Source organism: Bufo gargarizans, chromosome 2, assembly GCF_014858855.1.
Source record: "Bufo gargarizans isolate SCDJY-AF-19 chromosome 2, ASM1485885v1, whole genome shotgun sequence".
NCBI classification, from domain to species: Eukaryota; Metazoa; Chordata; class Amphibia; order Anura; family Bufonidae; genus Bufo; species Bufo gargarizans.
Genome location: NC_058081.1, coordinates 485837266 through 485857806, shown reverse-complemented (window position 1 = coordinate 485857806; position 20541 = coordinate 485837266). Strand labels below are relative to the sequence as shown.

Genomic DNA, 20541 nt, shown 5'->3' with positions numbered 1-20541 from the left:
CTTATTTTCAAGGAACCTTCTAGCAAATTGCTAATAATTCTGAGCCCTGTATCTTGTGGAGACTCAATCGATAGTTTATAATATTATAGTATAATTGTCAGTAGTTGTCTAAAACATATATTCTGGATCTTCACACAAATGCACTGACCGGATTAAAACAATAGTTTGTTAAACTGGATAAACAACTACCTTCCTTGATTGAGACCTTAGATTTATTATCACAAGAATGTGGTGAGAGCAGGATGGTAAATAGGTTCAAGACTGCTGACTTGACATTCCTGTCTTGTAATCAGCCGAGTACCAGGGGCGTAACTACCATAGCGGCAGACTATGCATCTGCTATGGGGCCCAGGGCAAGAGGGGGCCCAATTCTGATCATCCTCTCTTCTACTCGAGGTTAAAACTTGCTCATGACTCTGCCCTCTAAAGGAACAACTTTGAGCAAATGAGGCAGTGGAAAAAATAGCCCAAGGGTCATTGAGGGGTTATTAGGCGTAAACGCTTCTGTCCTGTGTTAGGGGCCTGGTTTGATCCTTGCTATGCGGCCCTTACTTCTCTATGTACAACACTGCCGAGTACTATTCACTTGTGCCATACCAATGCCACTCCATGCCTATAAAAACGAAACATGCACACAGTTTATTGTGCGTAGAATAAATATTCAGTTATGAAAGGTACGCAGATTAATTTAACAACAAGCCTAATCCTTATAGCCTTGCAAGAAAAAGTAAGGACATGTAGCAGGACTGTACTTTCGGTAGGGGTCCAAACACGATCAGCTGATTGAAATGGCCACGGCACTCTATTATTTACTCAGGCACAGCGGCTCAGCCTGGAACTGCAATTCAGATCCATTCTAGTGAGATGCAATACCAGGCACTGCCACATTCAGACCCTGGCTTTCGTTGGTAACAATATACTTTTATTATGTAAATATGAGAAAAACATAGTTGCATGTAAAACAAAGGGGGTTATGTGGCTGTAAATAGATATATATATATGCATATATATATATATATATATATACTATATATACGGTATATAGACCATGGATTAAAATGATAAGTCAATACTCACCACAACGTACCCCTGGTGCTCCCGTTCTGATGCTTTATGACTCCTCAGCAGTCTCTGCTCTTGACACACAAGAAAATGCCCACTCAGCCTATCACTGGCATTGAAGGCCTGAGTGGGCATTTTCTGTGTGTTGAAAGGGATCAGGAAACAGAGATCGACAGGGGACCATGAAGTGTCAGCAGAGCCATATCTAGGCTTTCCCATGCCAAAGGTTAATTTTGCTGACCTAGCCCTGTCTTGAATTAGCCTACCCAAGACAAAATGACCTCTTGGCACCCACTGGCTTTCAGCACCCAGGGACATGCCCTTCCCTAGTGATATCTCAGAGTGTCAGAATTGGAACAATGGTGGATATGTTTGGTGAGTAATTGACTTATTTTATTTTAAGCCATGGAGAACTTTAAATGTTGTGCTCCTCAATACCAGGTACAGCCCATGGACAAAGACAATGTTGCTTCTGTAAAACAAATTTTTTTTTTTTCATTTTTATACAAATAAATATTTATGCATGACATTATTTATTGTTCCTTGACAGGTAACAATGAAGGATATTTTAATATCGATGCCTCTTCAGGTCTGTTGACCCTAGCAAAAGCACTGGAACAAGCTATGAAAAGCCAATTTTCCTTGACAATCCTTGCTGTAGATCAAGGCACTCCACAACTTCAAGATGTTTCCATAGTCAACCTGCAAGTCAAATCAACTGATGCATCACCACCAAAATTTATCTCTACAGAACATGTGGTGGAGATAAGTGAATCAGTACCTATTGGCTCTTTTGTCGCTATGGTTTCTGCAACCAGCTGTTCCTCCATCAATTATGAGATCAAGGATGGGAACAAGGAAGGCGTCTTCTACATAAATTGCTATTCAGGAATCATCACCACTCAAAAAAGATTGGATTTTGAAACAACCTCATCTTACCAACTCAAGATACGCAGTTATAGCTCCCTTGGATTTTCTAGTGACACAACAGTTTTTATCTACGTCATTGACGAAAATGATAACTCCCCTGTCTTCTCACAAACATCTTACTTTGGTCAAGTTAATGAAGATGCTCCCATTGGAAGCATGGTGACCAATTTGGACCTCACTCCTATGATTATTCAAGCTACTGACAATGATACAGAGTCCAATGCTTTGTTGAGTTACCAAATACTAGACCATGAAATGCGTAATTACTTTAATATCAATCCAAGTATGGGAACAATATTTACAGTGGCAGAGCTTGATTATGAGCAGACCACACAGTTTTCTTTCTATGTACATGTATGTGACTCAGGAAATCCAAGTTTGTATGCATCTCAGCCAGCCAAGATTACCATCCAGGTCACTGATGTCAATGACTCCCCACCTCAATTCCTGCAAGATGTGTATGAACTGATTGTATACTTACCAGTTTATAACCAAATGCAACTTCTCACTGTTTCAGCTGAAGATAAAGATTCCAATGTGGAGTATAGCATCTCAGAAGGCAACACAGATAGTGTATTTTCAATTGATCCCAACAATGGTCTTCTTGTTGTAAGTGATTCTTCAATCTTAAATTCTTACTGTGAACTCTCAGTAAAAGCTTGGGATGGGATTTTCCAAGATACTGCAGTAGTAAAAATTAATGTGACTGAAATGCAAAGAACCAACCTTAAATTTGATCATCCACTTTATACAGTCAATGTTACGGAAAATGATTCTCGCATCTTGGATTTAACAGTGGTAGATGTGGTGGGAAACCAACTAAATGAGCCAGTTTATTTCTCTGTTCTTACTTGTACAGAGCATTTCCAGATGAGTGTATCTTCTGGACTCCTCCAGACTAAAGGCTTGGAATTTGACAGAGAGTATCAAGACAAATTTGAGGTGGTGGTGGAAGTAAAAGATAGTAGAAATCCACCCCGTGTGTCTCAAAGTCGGGTCAAGGTGTATGTAGAAGATATCAATGACAATGCTCCAGAATTCATTAACACCCCATATTATGTAGCTATGGAGGATGACCTAGAACCTGGAGATGTTATTTTCCAGGTGTCAGCTATAGATAAAGACCTTGGGAAAAATAGTGATCTGACATACCAGTTAAAGAAGATTACAAATATTTTCGGATTGATCCTTCACTTGGAGATATTATTCTGAAACAACCCTTTGACTATGAAGCATTAAATCAGTATGTTCTCAAGGTCATTGTCAGAGATCATGGTAAAATTGCATTGCAAGCTGAAGAAGAAGTCGTCATCATTGTCAGAAACAAATCAAACCCAATTTTTCAGAGTCTGTACTATAAGGTGACAGTGCCAGAAAATGTGCCAGCTTATACTCCTATATTACATGTCCAGGCTCGGAGTCCAGAAGGGTTCCGTGTGATTTATAATATTGTTGAGAATGAGGCCCTTAGTCTATTTAGCATAGATTTTAAGACAGGATCCCTGAGTGTTTCAGGGCAATTGGACTATGAAACGAAACCAAATCATCTTATAACTGTAAGAGCTACTGATTCAGCCTTGGGTTACTTTTCAGAAGCAAAGATCTTAGTTATTGTGGAGGATATTAATGACCACTCACCAGTCTTCTCACAGTCAGTCTACACTGGCCATGTCCTGGAAAAACTACCCCCTTACAAAGCTGTCATTCAACTTCTAGCTTCAGATCAAGACTCTGGGAAAAACCAAGAGGTTTCATATCATATTATAGGAAATGACACAGAAGGAGCTGATGAATTCTTTCATATAAACCACAAAACAGGTGAAATCTCCACTGCCCAAGAGCTGGATTATGAAAGCACCCGTCAGTTTCATCTCAAAGTGAGGGCTACAGATAATGGTGTGCCTCCTCTGTACTCAGATGCTCTGGTTATCATAAATGTTACTGATGTAAATGACAACCCTCCAAAATTCAGGCAAGAGCAGTATGAGGCCAATGTAAGTGAACTGGCCAACTGTGGACATATTGTGGTCAAAGTCCAAGCTCTTGACATGGATAACATTGATGCTGGTAAGCTGGAGTATCTGATCCTTTCTGGCAATCACCAGAGACATTTCACCATAAACAAAGCTTCTGGAGTTATAGCCCTTTCAAATCTGTGTAGAAGCACTTTAAATGTGTCTTACCATTTACAAGTCTCAGCATCAGATGGTGTCTACAGGGATATTGTACCAGTATATATCAATATCACTTATGCAAATAAGCATACCCCGTCCTTTCAACAGGATGTATACGAGGTGGAACTTGTGGAAAATGCAGAAATAGGAACAACAGTGGTTGAAGTGAGAGCAAATGATCCTGATGATGGACCTTATGGGACTGTGAAATATATGATAATTAATAAACTGGCTTTAGAAATGTTTTCAATAGATAATAATGGCCATATAGCAACTTTGAGAAAATTAGATCGGGAGAATGCAACGGAAAGATTTATAGCTATTAAAATCATGGCCACAGATGGAGGAGGAAGAGCTTCTTTCTGCACAGTCAAAATTATTGTGACAGATGAGAATGACAATGCTCCAGTTTTCATAGCAAATGAGTATGTACTATCTGTCCAATCTAACCTTAGTAAAGGAACCCCAATTATTCAGGTGGTAGCTTACGACGCTGATGAAGGGCAAAATGCTGATGTCACATATTCTATAGCTAAATATGATGAAGATCTTGTTCAGATTAATCCTTACAATGGTACTATCATAGCAAAGAAAAGTCTTTTTGGATTAGAAAACAAAGATATTAGTTTTACAGTTATCGCAAAGGATGGGGCACCACCCAACTGGAGCTCACTAGTACCTGTTCATCTTCATATTGTGCCAACAGAGGTCACTTTGCCAAAGTTTACAGAAGCACTATACAGCTTTTCAGCATCTGAAGATCTGCCCACAGGTTCAGAAGTGGGTTTGGTGAAAGCAACAGCTGCAGAACCAATAATCTACAGTCTGGTAGAAGGAACCACCCCAGAAAGTAACAAAGATGGGGTGTTTAGTTTAGATAAGCACACAGGAGCAGTGATTATGAAGAAAGGTGTAGACCATGAAACAACCAAATGGTACCACATAGATGTTCAGGCTAACTGCCCTCACTTAGGGAAAGAGTTGGTGAGTTTAGTCTCAGTGAGCATTCAAGTGAAAGACATTAATGACAATCAACCTGTTTTTGAAGCAGATATTTACAGAGCTTCATTAGTGGAAAATATGCCTGCAGGAACTACTGTCATACAAGTTACTGCCAATGACCAGGACACAGGCTACGATGGGATAGTATTTTACAGTCTGAAAGGAGATAACAATGAGATCCACACTTTATTTACCATCGATACTGACAGTGGTTGGATCACAACACTTAAGGAGCTTGACTGTGAGAAACAAGAGGTATACCGTTTTTATGTGGTGGCTTCAGATCAAGGCAAAAAAATACGTCTTTCTTCAGAAGCACTAGTAGAGGTCACAGTCACTGATGATAATGATAACCCTCCAAGGTTCACCTCTCAGATATATCGGGGATCTATAGCTGAAAACAGCCAGCCTGGACAAGTTATAGCAACCATCAAGACATGGGACAATGATATGACCGAAAGCAACAGGAAAGTCACATGTTACATAACAGGTGAGCATTTTCACATTCCACAATCAAATTTTCATCATATAAACCTTCTAAAGTGCATGGAAATTTTATCTGTCTCCATAATCTATATATGTTCCATGTATTTTCAATAGAAATTATAATGTTCTGTTGACAGATGGAGACCCATTTGGCCTTTTCAGCATTAATGAACTTGGGAACCAGTGGGTAATTTCATCCAAAAAACCCTTGGACAGGGAAGAGACAGAGAGACATTTTTTGAGTGTGATGGCTTCTGATGGGAAATTTCAAACTACTACTGATGTGGAAATCACTGTGTTGGACATCAATGACAATAGTCCTCATTGTCGTCAGGTAAGGGGTTGATGTGGTAAATACAGTATGTGGTGTTAATGAAACAATATAATATTAGTATATTTCTATAAATTAGTTCACAGAGTATTGTTTTACATTGATGTGCCAGAGTAGTTCTTGAATTAGATTTTTCCAGTCTTAAAAATGTAATATTTTTTGTGAATGAGTTATTTTACATAAAAGCAAGAAAGGACCTTTGAAGGGGTTGTCTATTTTGGCAGATTCCTCATTCTGGGCAGACCTGCAAAGGAAAGGATGCTTACTTGCTCCCTATTTCTGGGTCCCGGATTGTTTTCTCCCCAGCTTCGGCTGTCTTGCTGAGTTCCCCTACTTTTACGTTGACCCTGCTGCAACCAATGTCTGGCTGGAACGGTGATCTAGCCCCCTTGCATCATGTCAATTAGTCATGTGACGTAATGGGGCATCAAAGTAGAAGTTAACAGTGGGGAACCCGACAGAGGCAGCCATGTGCAGGGAGAAAAGAAACTGGGACTAAATGGTGGGGAGCAGGTAAATATGTTTCTCTTTGCAGGTATAGCCAGAAAGGGGGTCTGCCAAAAACAAACCTTTAAGGTAGGAGAACTATAATTGTGAGTTTTATGTCTGCTATTTTAGGGATTTGTCCCCAGTTTTGCCCCCAAAAATCAAATTGGCAACAAGAACTTTTGCATTTGGAACTTTTTATATAGTCACAAAAAACATTACCAGCATAGCACCCCAAATGCTTTCATTACTTCTGTAATGAAATTAGATCAGAATTGCTGCAGAAAAAATATATATTTTTAATAAGTTATATTAAGAAATTAGTCTTAAAGGAATTTTCCAGGCAAAATATATGCACCATGTTATGCCTTGTGCTGTGCCAAGATAATGCTCTGCCCCTCTGTTCTTGAGTTTTGAAGACTGTTATACAGGGAATTACAGCTAATTTACAGTAGCTGGGCTGAGGTTTTATAAATGTTGCTACAGAGAAAGACCTCTAAAAGACGAAAACTACTATGGTTCTGTCATGCCACATTTTTCATCACTCTCCCCACTGACTTAGATAAGAAGATCTTTATTGTTTAGACTGCTTCTGAAGAAATGCACATGAAGGGGTAGATCAATGCTCTGATCACCCTGATAAGCAGCAGCATCTCGATTCGTGTCTTGTTTGAGTGCACTGAGGAACTGGCTCCTCTCAGTAAGGAGGAGACACCTAGTCGTCACTGATCTAGAAATAACACCAGCATTACAGAACAGTCGCTCCTATTCAGCTCTGTTTGGGATTTCACATTCCTGAAACGGTTGAATTGCTTCCATGGAAAATATAAAGAGACTAAGATAATTTTCTTTTTATCAGATGCTTTACCAAGCAAGGGTAGCTGAAGATGCGCCCCCTGGTGTATTTATCCTCAAGATATCAGCCAAAGACTCTGACCTAGGTCACAATGCCATGGTCACTTATAGACTTTATGGGCTTGGAGATGATCAGTTCCGACTGGATCCATATACTGGTAGGTATTACCAAATACTGTTGCTTTGTGTTTTTATCTGACTCATTTCTATATAACTTATGTATGGTTAATTACAATCCAAAGTCAGTTAAACATTAATTTGACAAATGCCATCCTGTCTACTTTTAATTTCCATCCAATACTCAATACAAACTATGGAAATTACTCTCTTGGGTCAATCCATTTATAGCAAAAAATGGCATATAACCAGTTTAGACAGTCACTCTGATCTATTTGGCTCTGACTCCACAGACCCCTACCACTCACAAGATTGAAAGTTGCAAGCATCCTTTGGCACAGTATTTGGAAGGCAATGGTGCAATGCAGTAAAAAATGTAAATCCTTGGCTTTCCACAAATTGTCATCACTTGTTATTGGAATGTATACATAAGTATAATAAATATATGAAAATACCCCTTGACAAATCTGTGTTACATTAAGCTTCAAGCACTTGTTCTTTTATTACGTACAACAGGTGAGCTTACAACATTGGCTCCACTGGACAGAGAGAAGAAAGCTTCTTACCACATGCTTGCAAAGGCCACAGACGGAGGAGGACTGTCATGTCAAGCAGACATCATCTTGTATCTGGAAGATGTAAATGACAACGGCCCTGTATTCTCTTTGGATCACTACTCCGTCACTGTGTTTGATAATACTACTTTGAAGACTCCAGTTGCAGTGGTTTTTGCTAGAGATCCTGATGAAGGTAATGCAAGATAATTATGCTACTGTACTTGGGAGTCAAAATGGAGATATTGGTGGGCAAATTCTGGGATGGAATTTGGTAGGATTAACAGACATGACTTGCTTGAATAACCTTAGCTTACTTTATGATAATTTACATCACATACGCGTGTGATCCAAATAGCTATGTAAGTTGGTGACATTGGGGCAAGTACAATATTTTTCTTGGTAAACTGTTTTGTGGATTTTGTGCTTTAGGTTTAAATTCTGAAGTTCGATATTACTTCAAAACCTCTGCCAATGGACTTTTCATAGTAGACGAAAACACTGGAGTGGTATATCTGGAAAAGCCTCTAGAAAATATGGAAGACCAAGTAATTGAGTTGAACATCTGTGCAGCAGACCGTGGTTTGCCCCGTCCACTTTCAACATGTCTACCCATTTCGGTATCTGTAGTGTCTCTGAGTTATTACCGATCAGTTTTCGGGAACCCTGAAAAGCTTATATTGCTGCCAGAAGACCAGGCTGTAGGGTCAGAGCTACTGAATCTTTCAGACTTGAGTCAAGATTTGGAGGACAAAGCAAAGATCACGTATGAAATCTTGAGTGGGAATGAAAATAAGATGTTCCTTCTGCACGATACAGGTAGAGTAGTCTGCATGATGAGATGTACTGTATAGATTCAGAATGACTAGAGACTGTTCATATTCATGGAGGGACAACTTATTTTTCGTACTCCAGGAACCAGCCTTAGAATTCTTCTCTCCCTCTAGGCAAAATCTTCATATTGTAAATGAGTAAAACTACTGGCACCATTGAACCCCACAAACATCAGAGTAGCCCTAGTGCCGAAAGTTGGTGCCAGAACTACACAGCCCTGTCCATTGTGTATTGTACAGAGCTGGTAAATGCAGCCCTGCTCCCATTCACTTCAGTGAGAGCAATGCTGCAGTTATCATCAATGTAGCTGTGTGGTATTGCAGCATAGCCCCAAACACTTTTCTGGGACTGAGCTGCAATATCCCATACAGCCAAATAACAATAGTGGTGCTGTTTCTAGAAGAAAGCTGCAGTGTACTGTTTATCTAATCTTATAAACCCCTTTAATACTGGATTTGTGCTTCCAAATTTAGCATACCCAATACTTTTCACTACTACGTTAATTCTTACCTTTTATCCATGATGATGTCATTACTTGTTCAATGTACTTCTAATTATATCCAGATACTTGGCAATCCCTTTTATACACTAATTTCTGTTACAGGCAAGTTATACTTGAACAAGAAGTTGGATTATGAATCTCAGCATCAGTATTACCTGTCAGTCGAAGGTACAAGGGCAAGTTCTCCACCCATGAGTGATGTAACAGTCCTTGTGGTGAACATAACTGATGTAAATGACAACAAGCCCATCTTCAACCTGGAGGAATATGAGGCCGAAATCAGAGAGGATGCAGTTGTGGGTGATCTAATTGTGATGGTAAGAAAGGGGAGTCTTTAAAATGAGTATACACTAAAGATAACAGAGCCACGCATGATGTTATTGTCTTTGGGTTTCCAGCTATGCCATTTTAAGACAACGCACATTTCCATAGTGACATTTCAGTAGGTTCTGAACATCATAGTGTTTTTAGCCTTTATTTACGCCATGAATAAGTCCTGGGGAGGGAATTATTAGATCATTAGAATGAGGTGTGTAGCTATAGGCAGGGCAGAGTCAGCAGTTGCCCCCAGGTCCTGGTGCCTGAGGGGGTCAAAGGCCCCTTTGTCACATAAGACACCAGTATTATAAATTTCCCATAGTACCCAGCTACATATTTTTCATTGAGGCCCAGTAGCTTCAAGTTACACCTCTGATAGAAATAGTTATAGCAGGAGATGAGTGTGTTGATCTTGTAGGAGGCAGTGACTAGGCATACTGTAACGTATATTGTGTTGTGTATGTGTATTATATATAAGATTAGTTTCATTCTACATATTTTCTATAGGTATCCGCTGCGGATCTGGATGGACCAAACAATAATAAAGTCACTTTCCAGATTGTGAGAGGTGACCCTCTTGGCCACTTTTCAATACACCCAGAGCGAGGAGATCTGAGAGTTTTAAGTCGACTGGACAGAGAGAAGGTGAGCGTTTTCCCACAAAGTGGTTGAACTTGTCTTGCTGACTTCAAAAACGAATCACTTTAAGCAGAAAGCACAGAAATATGCAGGGCATGTCTAGTTCCGTTCTACAGGTTATTTTTAGAGTTTGATTCAAAATGTTACGTTAGCTTTGAAGTATGTATGTTCGGTTCTCCTCAATTTACTCTTAACATGCTATGTTGTTTCTATATAGAATGTTCTATCACAGGGATGCCTAACCTGCGGCCGTCCAGCTGGTGCAAAACTACAACTCCCAGCCTTCCTGGACAGCCTGGAGCTTTTAGGGCATGCTGGGAGTTAAAGTTTTGCAACAGCTGGAAGGCCGCAGGTTGTGCATCCCTGCTCTATCACATTAAAACATCGTTTTCTGTGCATATTAGGAAATGTTACTCTTCTCTCTTACATTGTGTTTCAATCCTCTTTTTAATCTAAAAAGAGACATAGGCAAACTGATCTTGTGAATGTGATGTACAAGGGGTTTTTACATGACCATAAACATCATGACATACAAGACATAAAATGGTATACATAGACTGCAAGAATTAATTAAAGACTGATAGAATGTATGCAACAGGGAGTAGCTCTAGGTAGTTCACATTTCCCATGCTTGCACTCCCTTTCTCAGCAGCAGAATGGAATGTAGGCACTGCTTACAGCAACTGTTGGGGTCCCCTAATATGTAAATCTGTTCCTATTTTTTCATCGTTACTAGAAATCCAAATATTCCCTCGTGGTACAAGCTACAGACAATGGTATTCCATCTTTCTTCAGTGAAGCACTTGTCCATGTACATTTACTGGATGTGAATGACAACCCTCCCATGTTCTTACAGTCCAACTATAGTCTTGTACTTCAGGTATGGATCACCAACACTATATAAGCTTCTTTGTCAATGTTTTCAGATTTTTCTTTGTTTAATCATCACAATTTTTCTTTAGGATGGTTCTCCAGCTGGTACTAGTGTCATGACACTTATTGCAACAGATAAGGATTCCCCCAAACATGGACCTCCCTTCAACTTCCGAATCCTTCAAGGAAATGAGAAGAATGTGTTTCATATCAGCCAAGATGGAATCCTATCTACAACATCACTTCTCACCAGAACTCTGAAGGAGAAATATCTGTTAAAGATCCAGGTAAGAATGGGTTCATAATGTTTTAAAACATAATTAACCACAATTCCCTTCTTTATAAATCGCTAGAAGATAACGATAACATGATACATAAACCTAGATTCACAGCATAGTACATGAACAACAGTCTTAATCTCTCAATGGACAAATCTGTAAGTAATATGGCTGTATAAAACATAAGGCTTGAGCTGAGTAGACTGCAAGGTCATCTATATTAAAACCAGTGATGACTTTTTCAAGAGTGCCATTCAAATAGAAATCCATGAGTTATGTGTCCTCCATTTACAAGTGAGGTTTCTATTGACTATGTTGCGGCACTTACAAGTTGTATTATAGGACCCAATGTTATAGCCTATATGTGTAACAAAAGCATGTAAATGTATCCAAAACTGAACTTCTAAAAGAAGTAACCATCCCTTTTTTCTAATTATTCTTTTAGGTTACTGACAGTGGCACCCCACATCTCTCTTCATCCACTTTTATCAGTATTCAAGTCATTGACCAAAGCAGACACCCTCCTACAGTATTGCCACTAGAAATCTTCATCACCAGTAGTGAAGTGTCTTTCCATGGCAGTGTTTTGGGCAAGCTTCATGCTACAGACCAGGATCTCCATGACACACTAATGTACAGATTGGCTGAAGATGAAAGGAAAAGGGGCCTTTTTTCTGTAGGGATAACAGATGGAAAAGTTATAGCACTACAAAGTCTTCACCAAGGACATTACTTCTTCAATGTGACAGTCACTGATGGGACATTTTCATCCACAGCTCTTGTACATATCTATGTATGGTGTTTTAGTGAGGAGGCTCTTCAGCAAGCATTGGTTTTACGTTTCAAAAACCTATCTCCAGGAGACTTCATAGGTGACCACTGGCGAAGTTTTCAAAGGTTCATTGGGAACCTTCTAACAATAGACCGCCAACAGATTCAGATGGCCAGTCTACAGAAGGATGAGGAGTCTTTGGACCTTGTTTTGGTGACTGGAACAGGTTCCAACTCATATGCAAGTCCTCAGATTCTTTCTGAGAAAATCCATGCAGCAAGACATGAGCTTGACCAGTCTGTGGGGTTACACATCGACAACATATTTTACCTGCCTTGTCATGGAGCCCAGTGCAAAAGCCGCACATGCCATGAAGTAATAAAGCTGGACCAGTCAGTACTATCCTCTTACAGCACTGCTCGACTGAGCGTTATTACACCACAGTATAGTCTACAACAAGTCTGCATATGTAACAGTAAGTCTGTTACTGTATGTTGTTGTTTTTTTTTATGGAAGGGAGCATGTAACTATTTCTGTACAGTTATTTTGGGCTCTCCATCAAGAAGACAAGGAAAACAGATCAATTGTCTGCTAATGTCTAAAGTCTTATCTAATGTATCCCTCTTCTTTTATCATTAGGTACAGCTTTGCGGTTTGACAGCCACAGTTTTTTGTATTACCGCCACAATGTCTCCAGAGGATGGAAAGTCAAACTACATATTAAGACCCGCCAACCCCAGTCTGTTTTGATGCAAGTTAATGGTTCATCCTCTTTTCTGTTGGAGGTAAGTTAAGATGTTGTACTGTAAATGCATCAGCGGTATGCATGAAACAGTATCATTTAAACTTTATTCAGGTTAATATTCAAGTAATTAAAGGGGTTCTCTGGGAAATCATAAAATTAAATGACTGAAAATACTGAAATATTACTTTATTATAAATATATTCCCAAATACCTTTCATTAGTTATAATGGCTCATTTTGTCTAGGAAGCAATAATCAGCGAAAATAATATGGCCACCATCCTATTAGTACACACAAAACCGATCCTCATCACAGAAAAGGACAAGTTATTTCAGAGCACTGAGCTAAAGAGCTGCCTCATCATCCTTTCTGCTCTGCTTGGGGACCATGATCCTGATTACAGCTGATAAAATCTCCAGCTGAATCTCCGTAGGAATGAAGTTCAGAGAACGGATTGGTAGGGATAAGGTTAATGAGCAGCAGCACTTACACACAGTCTCCTTTACCACAGTCTCACATTACCGCAGGCTGGCTTGTCTATCCTCTCTGTACTTCAGAGTACTGTCTTCTCATAAACTCCATTACTACAGAGATTCAGCTGAAGATCATATCAGCTGTGCTCAGGATCATAATCCCTAACAAGCAGAGCAGAGAGGAGGCTGAGGAAGCTCTTTAGCTCAGTGTTCTAACTTGTCCTATTGCGTGATTATGACAGGTTTTGTGTGTGCTAATAGGACGGCTGGCATTTCCCCCCCTTGATGATTGTTCCCAAGCCATTATAACTAATGAAAGGTATTTGGGAATGTATTTATAATAAAGTAATAGTTAAGAATTTTCAGCCATTTTATTATGTGAATTCCCAGAGAACCCCTTTAACTAACTGCATTCATTAAATGGCCCACCAAAGTGTGACATTCTGGGGCGAAAATATGTCCCACCCTTTACAAACAAAATGTCATATGACATTCTTGAAAATTGATATCAGGCTTCCTTTAAAGTCCTACTCCACAGTCATGGCGACACATGATACTGGCACCAAATTCTTCCTATAAAAATATGTCCAATTTCAGAATGCATCTTTCACCAAATAATTTACCTCTCACTTTCACCTGCAGAGATGCTTTACCAAACATAAGCCTGTACCTACTAATCAAAAAATTGCTTAAAGCGGTTATCCGCTTAGAAAACCGCACCATAGATTTATAGGATGTGTATGTTATTGCAGCTCAGCTCTACTCAGTTGAGACTGAGCCACAACGTCAGACATAGATTATGAACCAGTGTGGTGCTTAGAAAAAAATAAAAAAAACTTTAAATGAGGACAACCAAAGGCTGACAATTTTCTGAGAAGACTTTTCACTAGCTAAATAGTATATATAGCTTCTTTTGTCAAGTTGTTACAAATCTATGAAGACATTATCAAGACATTTTATCTGTATTTAGGTAAGCTGGGTCACCACAAATATGACTACCATACTATCTATTACTAGGGTTCCCACTAGTCAGTTTTACCAGCCAGAGGCCGGTATATAGAAGTGCCAGTAAGTTTCAATAGTGACACCCCATTGCTACTAAGGGCTGTATCGCTATATCTCGTAGTTATTTGCATCTCTTGTTTTAAAGCTAAGAATCTATGCTTTAAACCAAGACTGGGACTGCAGTGCTTGCCACCATACAGCCTGAGATAGTCTGATAAATCTGATCAGTTGTAAGATCAGTAATACCTGCAGATCTCACTCCTGACTTGAAATCTAAATGATATTCCTTCGGCAGTGATATATCTCCTGGTGTAGCTATTAAAGGGGTTGTCCAGGATTAGTATGACTGCTGTCTTCTAACAGGTGTGTGGCGATACCAGACACAACCTATGGACAGGTGTGGTGCTGTTTCTGGTAGAAAGCAGCCATGATTTTCTAATCCTAGAAAACCCCTTTAAACAGCCTGAGATATAGGGGGTCATTTATTAAGACTGGCATTTTAGACATGGGTCTTAATAACCCCTGCTCTAGCAGTCTAGCGCCAGCCTCTACACAACTTTGGTGCCTCCACCGCCGGTCTAAATGTAAGCCACCTTCCTTGCTGGCTTAAATTAATTTAGAACATTTTCTACGCCAAAAACAGGCATATAAGATGATAAATGAGACAGGCCTGCTGGCCCGTCCCCTTCCCCACACACACTACGTATAATTTTTTAGACTTGCCATAGGCAGGGAAAATCCACAGATTGTGATGCATATGACCTTTGGGCTGCAATATGCGAGCAAGTGACCCCCATAGTCGTTAAAAGCAAGGAGGTTACTGAAAATTAGTGTCAATTCTATGTGCCTCCTGCTGGTAATACAGGCAAAACTGGTGGTTTACCCACTCGAGGGCAACCTTAGTGTCAACTCATATATCTAGGTGCTATTCAACCCCAGGGCTGGGTTAATGTTGGCATTTTTAGTTCTATTGTTCTGCTCCATTATAGAAGCAGAACTATGAAAATAATGGACGCAGCGTTTCTGTCAAATAATATAAATGAATACCACATTACAGTACCTATTTACTATAATAGGATCTGCCATTTCACCTGACAAAAAAGAGCACAATTTTGTCTGTATTTTTTACAGAATCTACAATGAAGGCTCCTAACGGAGCCTCCAAAGCAGACGGGCATGGAGCCTAATGGAGACCTCTGAGCATGTAAAATCTGGCAAAAAAAAATGTTCAAATGAGCACAAATTGTTTAAGTTAAGTTGAGTTGTTAAGATAAAGAACAGAAAATGGAAAACTTGTTTCCACTATTATAACCATTGCTTTCAATGGTGTAACGTTAGTATCAGCTTGACTCTGTTGCTTCATGTCTCCGTTATTTTTGATGAATGTCTGCAGGATAATGGAAACACGATGGAAAGGAGTTTTCCGTTTTTTGTTTTTTTTTACCAATGACATTAATACATCCCGTCTAGAAATTGGAGGTGTTCTGTTTGTATTCATTATATCCTTTGTATGCCATATAATGGATCATGTTTTTCTGGTGCTCTGATGGCAGAGAACAACAAAAAAGTCGACATAAATGTAAACTGAGCCTAATCATTTCCATCATCAATTTCCTTCAGTCAGAAAAGGCATTTTTTCTCACTGTCACCAACAATTGTTTGCAATTAGTCTTACAAAACAAACCAATATGATAAACCAGGGCAAACTGTTCTCCTGCATAGGGCCACATGGATCAGGGGCAGCACTGAAATAGGTATAGGGGATGTATTTTTCCTGACTTTGTGGTTATTTACTTCTCCATAAAAGCTTATTCAATTATACCTGTGCAAAATTTCTCATTGCATTATATATACCATTACCATACCATGTTAATCAGCAGTTTAATAGGGTTGATTCTGATGGCATGTGCTCTTTAACCACTTCCCATCTGGGCCATTTGCCCCCTTCCTGACCAGGCCTAATTTTGCAAAACTGACATATCTCACTTCATGTGGTAATAACTTTGGAACGCCTTTATTTATCCAAGTCATTCAGAGATTGTTTTCTCGTGACACATTATACTTCATGATCGTCATAAATTTGAGTCAAAATATTTCACCTTTATTTATGAAAACATCCCAAATTTACCCAAAAATGTGAAAAATTCGCAATTTTCTAAATTTCTATTTCTCTGCTTTTAAAACAGAAAGTGATACCTCATAAAATATTTATTATTTAACATTCCCCATATGTCTACTTTATGTTGGCATCATTTTGGAAATGTCATTTTATTTTTTTAGGACGTTAGAAGGCTTAGAAGTTTAGAAGAAATTCTTCTAATTTTTAAGAAAATTGCCAAAACCCACTTTATAAGGACCAGTTCAGGTCTGAAGTCACTTTGTGGGGCCTACATAGTGGATACCCCCATAAATGACCCCATTGTAGAAACTACACCCCTCAAGTTACTCAAAACTGATTTTACAAACTTTGTTAACCCTTTATGCGTTCCACAAGAATTAAAGGAAAATGGAGATCAAATTTTTAAATTTCACTTTTTGGGCAGATTTTCCATTTTAATCCAATTTTTTCTTTAACACATCGATGGTTAACAGCCAAACAAAACTCAAATTTATTACCCAGATTCTGCGGTTTACAGAAACACCCCACATGTGGTCGTAAACTGCTGTATGGGCACACGGCAGGGCGCAGAAGAAAAGGAACTCCACATGGTTTTTAGATGCCATGTCCCATTTGAAGCCCCCTGATGCACCCTTACAGTAGAAACTCCCAAGAAGTGACCCCATTTTGGAAATTAGGGGATAAGGTGCCAGTTTTATTAGTACTATTTTTGGGTACATATGATTTTTTGATCATTCATTATAACACTTTATGGGGCAAGGTGACCAAAAAAATTGGTTGTTTTAGCACAGTTTCTATTTATTTATTTTTACAGCGTTCACCTGAGGGGTTCAGTCAAGTGACATTTTTATAGAGCAGATTGTTACGGACGTGGCGATACCTAATATGTATACTTTTTCTCATTTATTAAAGTTTTACACAATAATAGCATTTTTGAAACAAAAAAATTATGTTTTAATGTGTCCATGTTCTGATAGCTATAGTTTTTTTATTTTTTGAGAGATTTTCTTATGTAGGGGCTCATTTTTTGCGGGATGAGGTGACGGTTTTATTGGTACCATTTTGTGGGACATACACGTTTTTGATCACTTGGTGTTGCACCTTTTGTGATGCAAGGTGACAAAAATTGCTTGTTTTGGCACAGTTTTTTTTTTTTTTTTTTTACGGTGTTCATCTGAGGGGTTAACTCATGTGATATTTTTATAGAGCTGGTTTTTACGGACGTGGCAATACCTAATATGTAAACTTTTTTTTATTTGTTTCACTTTAACACAATAATAGCATTTTTGAAACCAAAAAATGATGTTTTAGTGTCTCCATGTTCTAAGAGCTATAGTTTTTTTATTTTTTGAGAGATTTTCTTATGTAGGGGCTCATTTTTTGCGGGATGAGGTGACGGTTTTATTGGTACAATTTTGTGGGACATACGCATTTTTGATCACTTGGTGTTGCACCTTTTGTGATGCAAGGTGACAAAAATTGCTTGTTTTGACACCGTTTTTTTTTTTTTTTTTTACGGTGTTCACCCGAGGGGTTAGCTCATGTGATATTTTTATAGAGCTGGTTTTTACGGACGTGGCAATACCAAATATGTCTATTTTTTTTTATTTTTTCTATTTTTTTTTATTCCTTACTTGGGGACCTTTTTTTACATGTGAAACTTTTTTTTATTTTATTTTTTTCAACCCTTTATTTTTTTTTTATTTTTTTTTACACTTTTCGTCCCCCATAAGGTCATACAAGACCTCTGGGGGACATTTGCTTCACTTTTTCTTTTTTTTTTCACTGTTGATTTCTCCTGTAACTGGGGCTGACATAGTAGCCCCAGTTACAGTGGAAATGCACCCCCCAGAGAGGCTGTACAGCGTGATTCTGCGCTGTACAGCCTCAGAGCAGGGCTGATCGAGGTCTGTGAGAGACCTCACACAGCTCCTGCACGCTCCGGTCCCGGTGGTCACATGACCGCCGGGCCGGAACAGGAAGCGCACAGCGCTTCCTGCTCTGCAGACACAGCGCTCGGCGAGCGCTGTGTCTGCAGCGATCCGGAAGGCAGGGACACCTGGGAACTGTCCCTGCCTTATCTCTGGGTTGCCCTGCTGTCACTGACAGCGGGCAACCCGATCAGCAGCTGCACGATTAGCGTGCAGCTGCTATTTCTGAAAGGACGTTTTAAAACGTGCTTTCAGAAATAGAGGTCCACCCATAGGACGTTTATATCCTATGGGCGGACGTAAAGCGGTTAAGGTGGCCATAAACCTTAGATAGCTCTGACCACCCCAATATATACTTGTGATCTCAATAGGGATATGATCGTGTCTAATCTTCCATGAGAACTAAGGATTAGTCATATTAAAACTGATATGTCTAATCTTTCTCCTCCCCATTCATATTAGATGGTCGGCTGGTCAGATATTTATGGGCATCTTTAGGGCCTACCATGAGAGTATGATTTGCACTATTATCATTGTAAACACAGGTCATATCGTTAAAACATGCGTTTTTAAAGGGAGTAAAGTAAGCAAGACCAATAGAAACTGTCCCTTACATGTGGTTATAGGCTCCAAATGAGTTTCACATATGGTTGTCCACTGTTGGATCTAGTGTTAGGACCTAAATCCACCAGAGGATCCTAAAGCACAACTTTTTAGGTTAGCTTAAGGGTTATCTCCTCAAGAGAACCTCTTTTTAAATTGACGTTTCTATGATCCTCACCAATGGCAATTTAATAATTAAATGAACGGCCATCTAGATAATGCTTGGATCCACCTCAGTGGGAGGCATGTCTTTAACATTTTGTAGCTCATAAAAAAATTTGTCTCAAAATTTGTTTGCACATAATGTGTTTGCTATATGTGCTGGTTCTGTTTCTGCTTGCTAATTGCTTGTAGATTTGGCGTCTGGTATAACAAATAATTAAGTCAGTTTTCTGCGTTTCTTCATTATGTTTGTGTCCTTGAAGAATTCATTATTACACAATCCCTTTAGTTAACATGCTAATAACTATGCTGGAAATAGAGCAGAAATGTTTAAACTACCCCACTGGTTACTTTGAGTACTGTTCATTCATGTGTAACAGCATTTGCTGTTCTTTCAATGATAAAAAAAAATATATATAAAATGGTGTTCAAGTGTGAACATTCACATTAAAGGGCTTGTCAGGAGGATAAACAGTAGGAAAATGTAGAATGGGAAAAAAACAAAACATGCAATTAACTGTGTGTCAAGAGCCACCAGGGAGCAATGGGGGATTCCAGTGTTATGGTGGCACTCCATGGCCACCACTGTCCCGCTATCAAGAGCTGGCAAGGGCGTTGCATTTCTCACCTTGCCCCTGCTCAGTATCCTGTCTCCCATGCTACAGGCTGCGGTCTAGTTGCAAGGTTTCTTCCCATGTGTGCATGATAGAGACCTTTCCCTGCAGCACTACAAGGGTTAATGCCATTTCTGATTCAGTGCTCAGCTTCTTGACTAATGAGCTCAAATATAGCTGTGCTGTTGACCTCACTTCCTTGACCATGTAATTGGTCTCTACAAATATTGGTCTCTCTAGCTTGCTGGAGCATAAGAGCTGTTATTTCTTTGTCTTCTTGTGTACGGATTCCAGATTCCAGATTTGTACGAACTTACCCAGCCCTGACCTCTGTCTGTTTCCTGAATATGTTTATTGCCTGTTCCCTCTGTGCCATTCATCAATGCAGCCAACCACACTACGACTATTCCAAGTGGTAGTGATCTGGTGGCTCCTCTACAGTGAAGTCACTGTATAGATTTTAAAGGGTGTATACCAGGGGACCGCCCTTAGATCTAGCCCCAAATCAAACCAGTTGGTTGCCACGGTGGTTCTGCAACCACCCAGTAGGAGATGGAATGGCAGCAGTGGACTAATGAAGTACAGTGATGCTTGAAAGTTTGTGAATCTTTTGAATTTTCTATATTTCTTATAAATTTTACCTAAAACTACAAGAGATTTTCACACAAATCCTAAAA

The 20541-nt window shown here is 39.3% G+C and overlaps 1 protein-coding gene across 1 annotated transcript in view; it reads left to right on the top strand.

The window, feature by feature from the left end:
- FAT2 (FAT atypical cadherin 2) overlaps positions 1-20541 on the top strand; it is an 83337-nt gene that overhangs the window by 54959 nt on the left and 7837 nt on the right. Inside the window, 12 exon segments of the mRNA XM_044281172.1 lie at positions 1613-3148; positions 3151-5658; positions 5792-5988; positions 7331-7484; positions 7960-8193; positions 8430-8816; positions 9436-9650; positions 10159-10296; positions 11027-11170; positions 11253-11450; positions 11887-12688; positions 12853-12998. Of these exon segments, the coding sequence (XP_044137107.1) occupies positions 1613-3148; positions 3151-5658; positions 5792-5988; positions 7331-7484; positions 7960-8193; positions 8430-8816; positions 9436-9650; positions 10159-10296; positions 11027-11170; positions 11253-11450; positions 11887-12688; positions 12853-12998 (6659 nt within the window).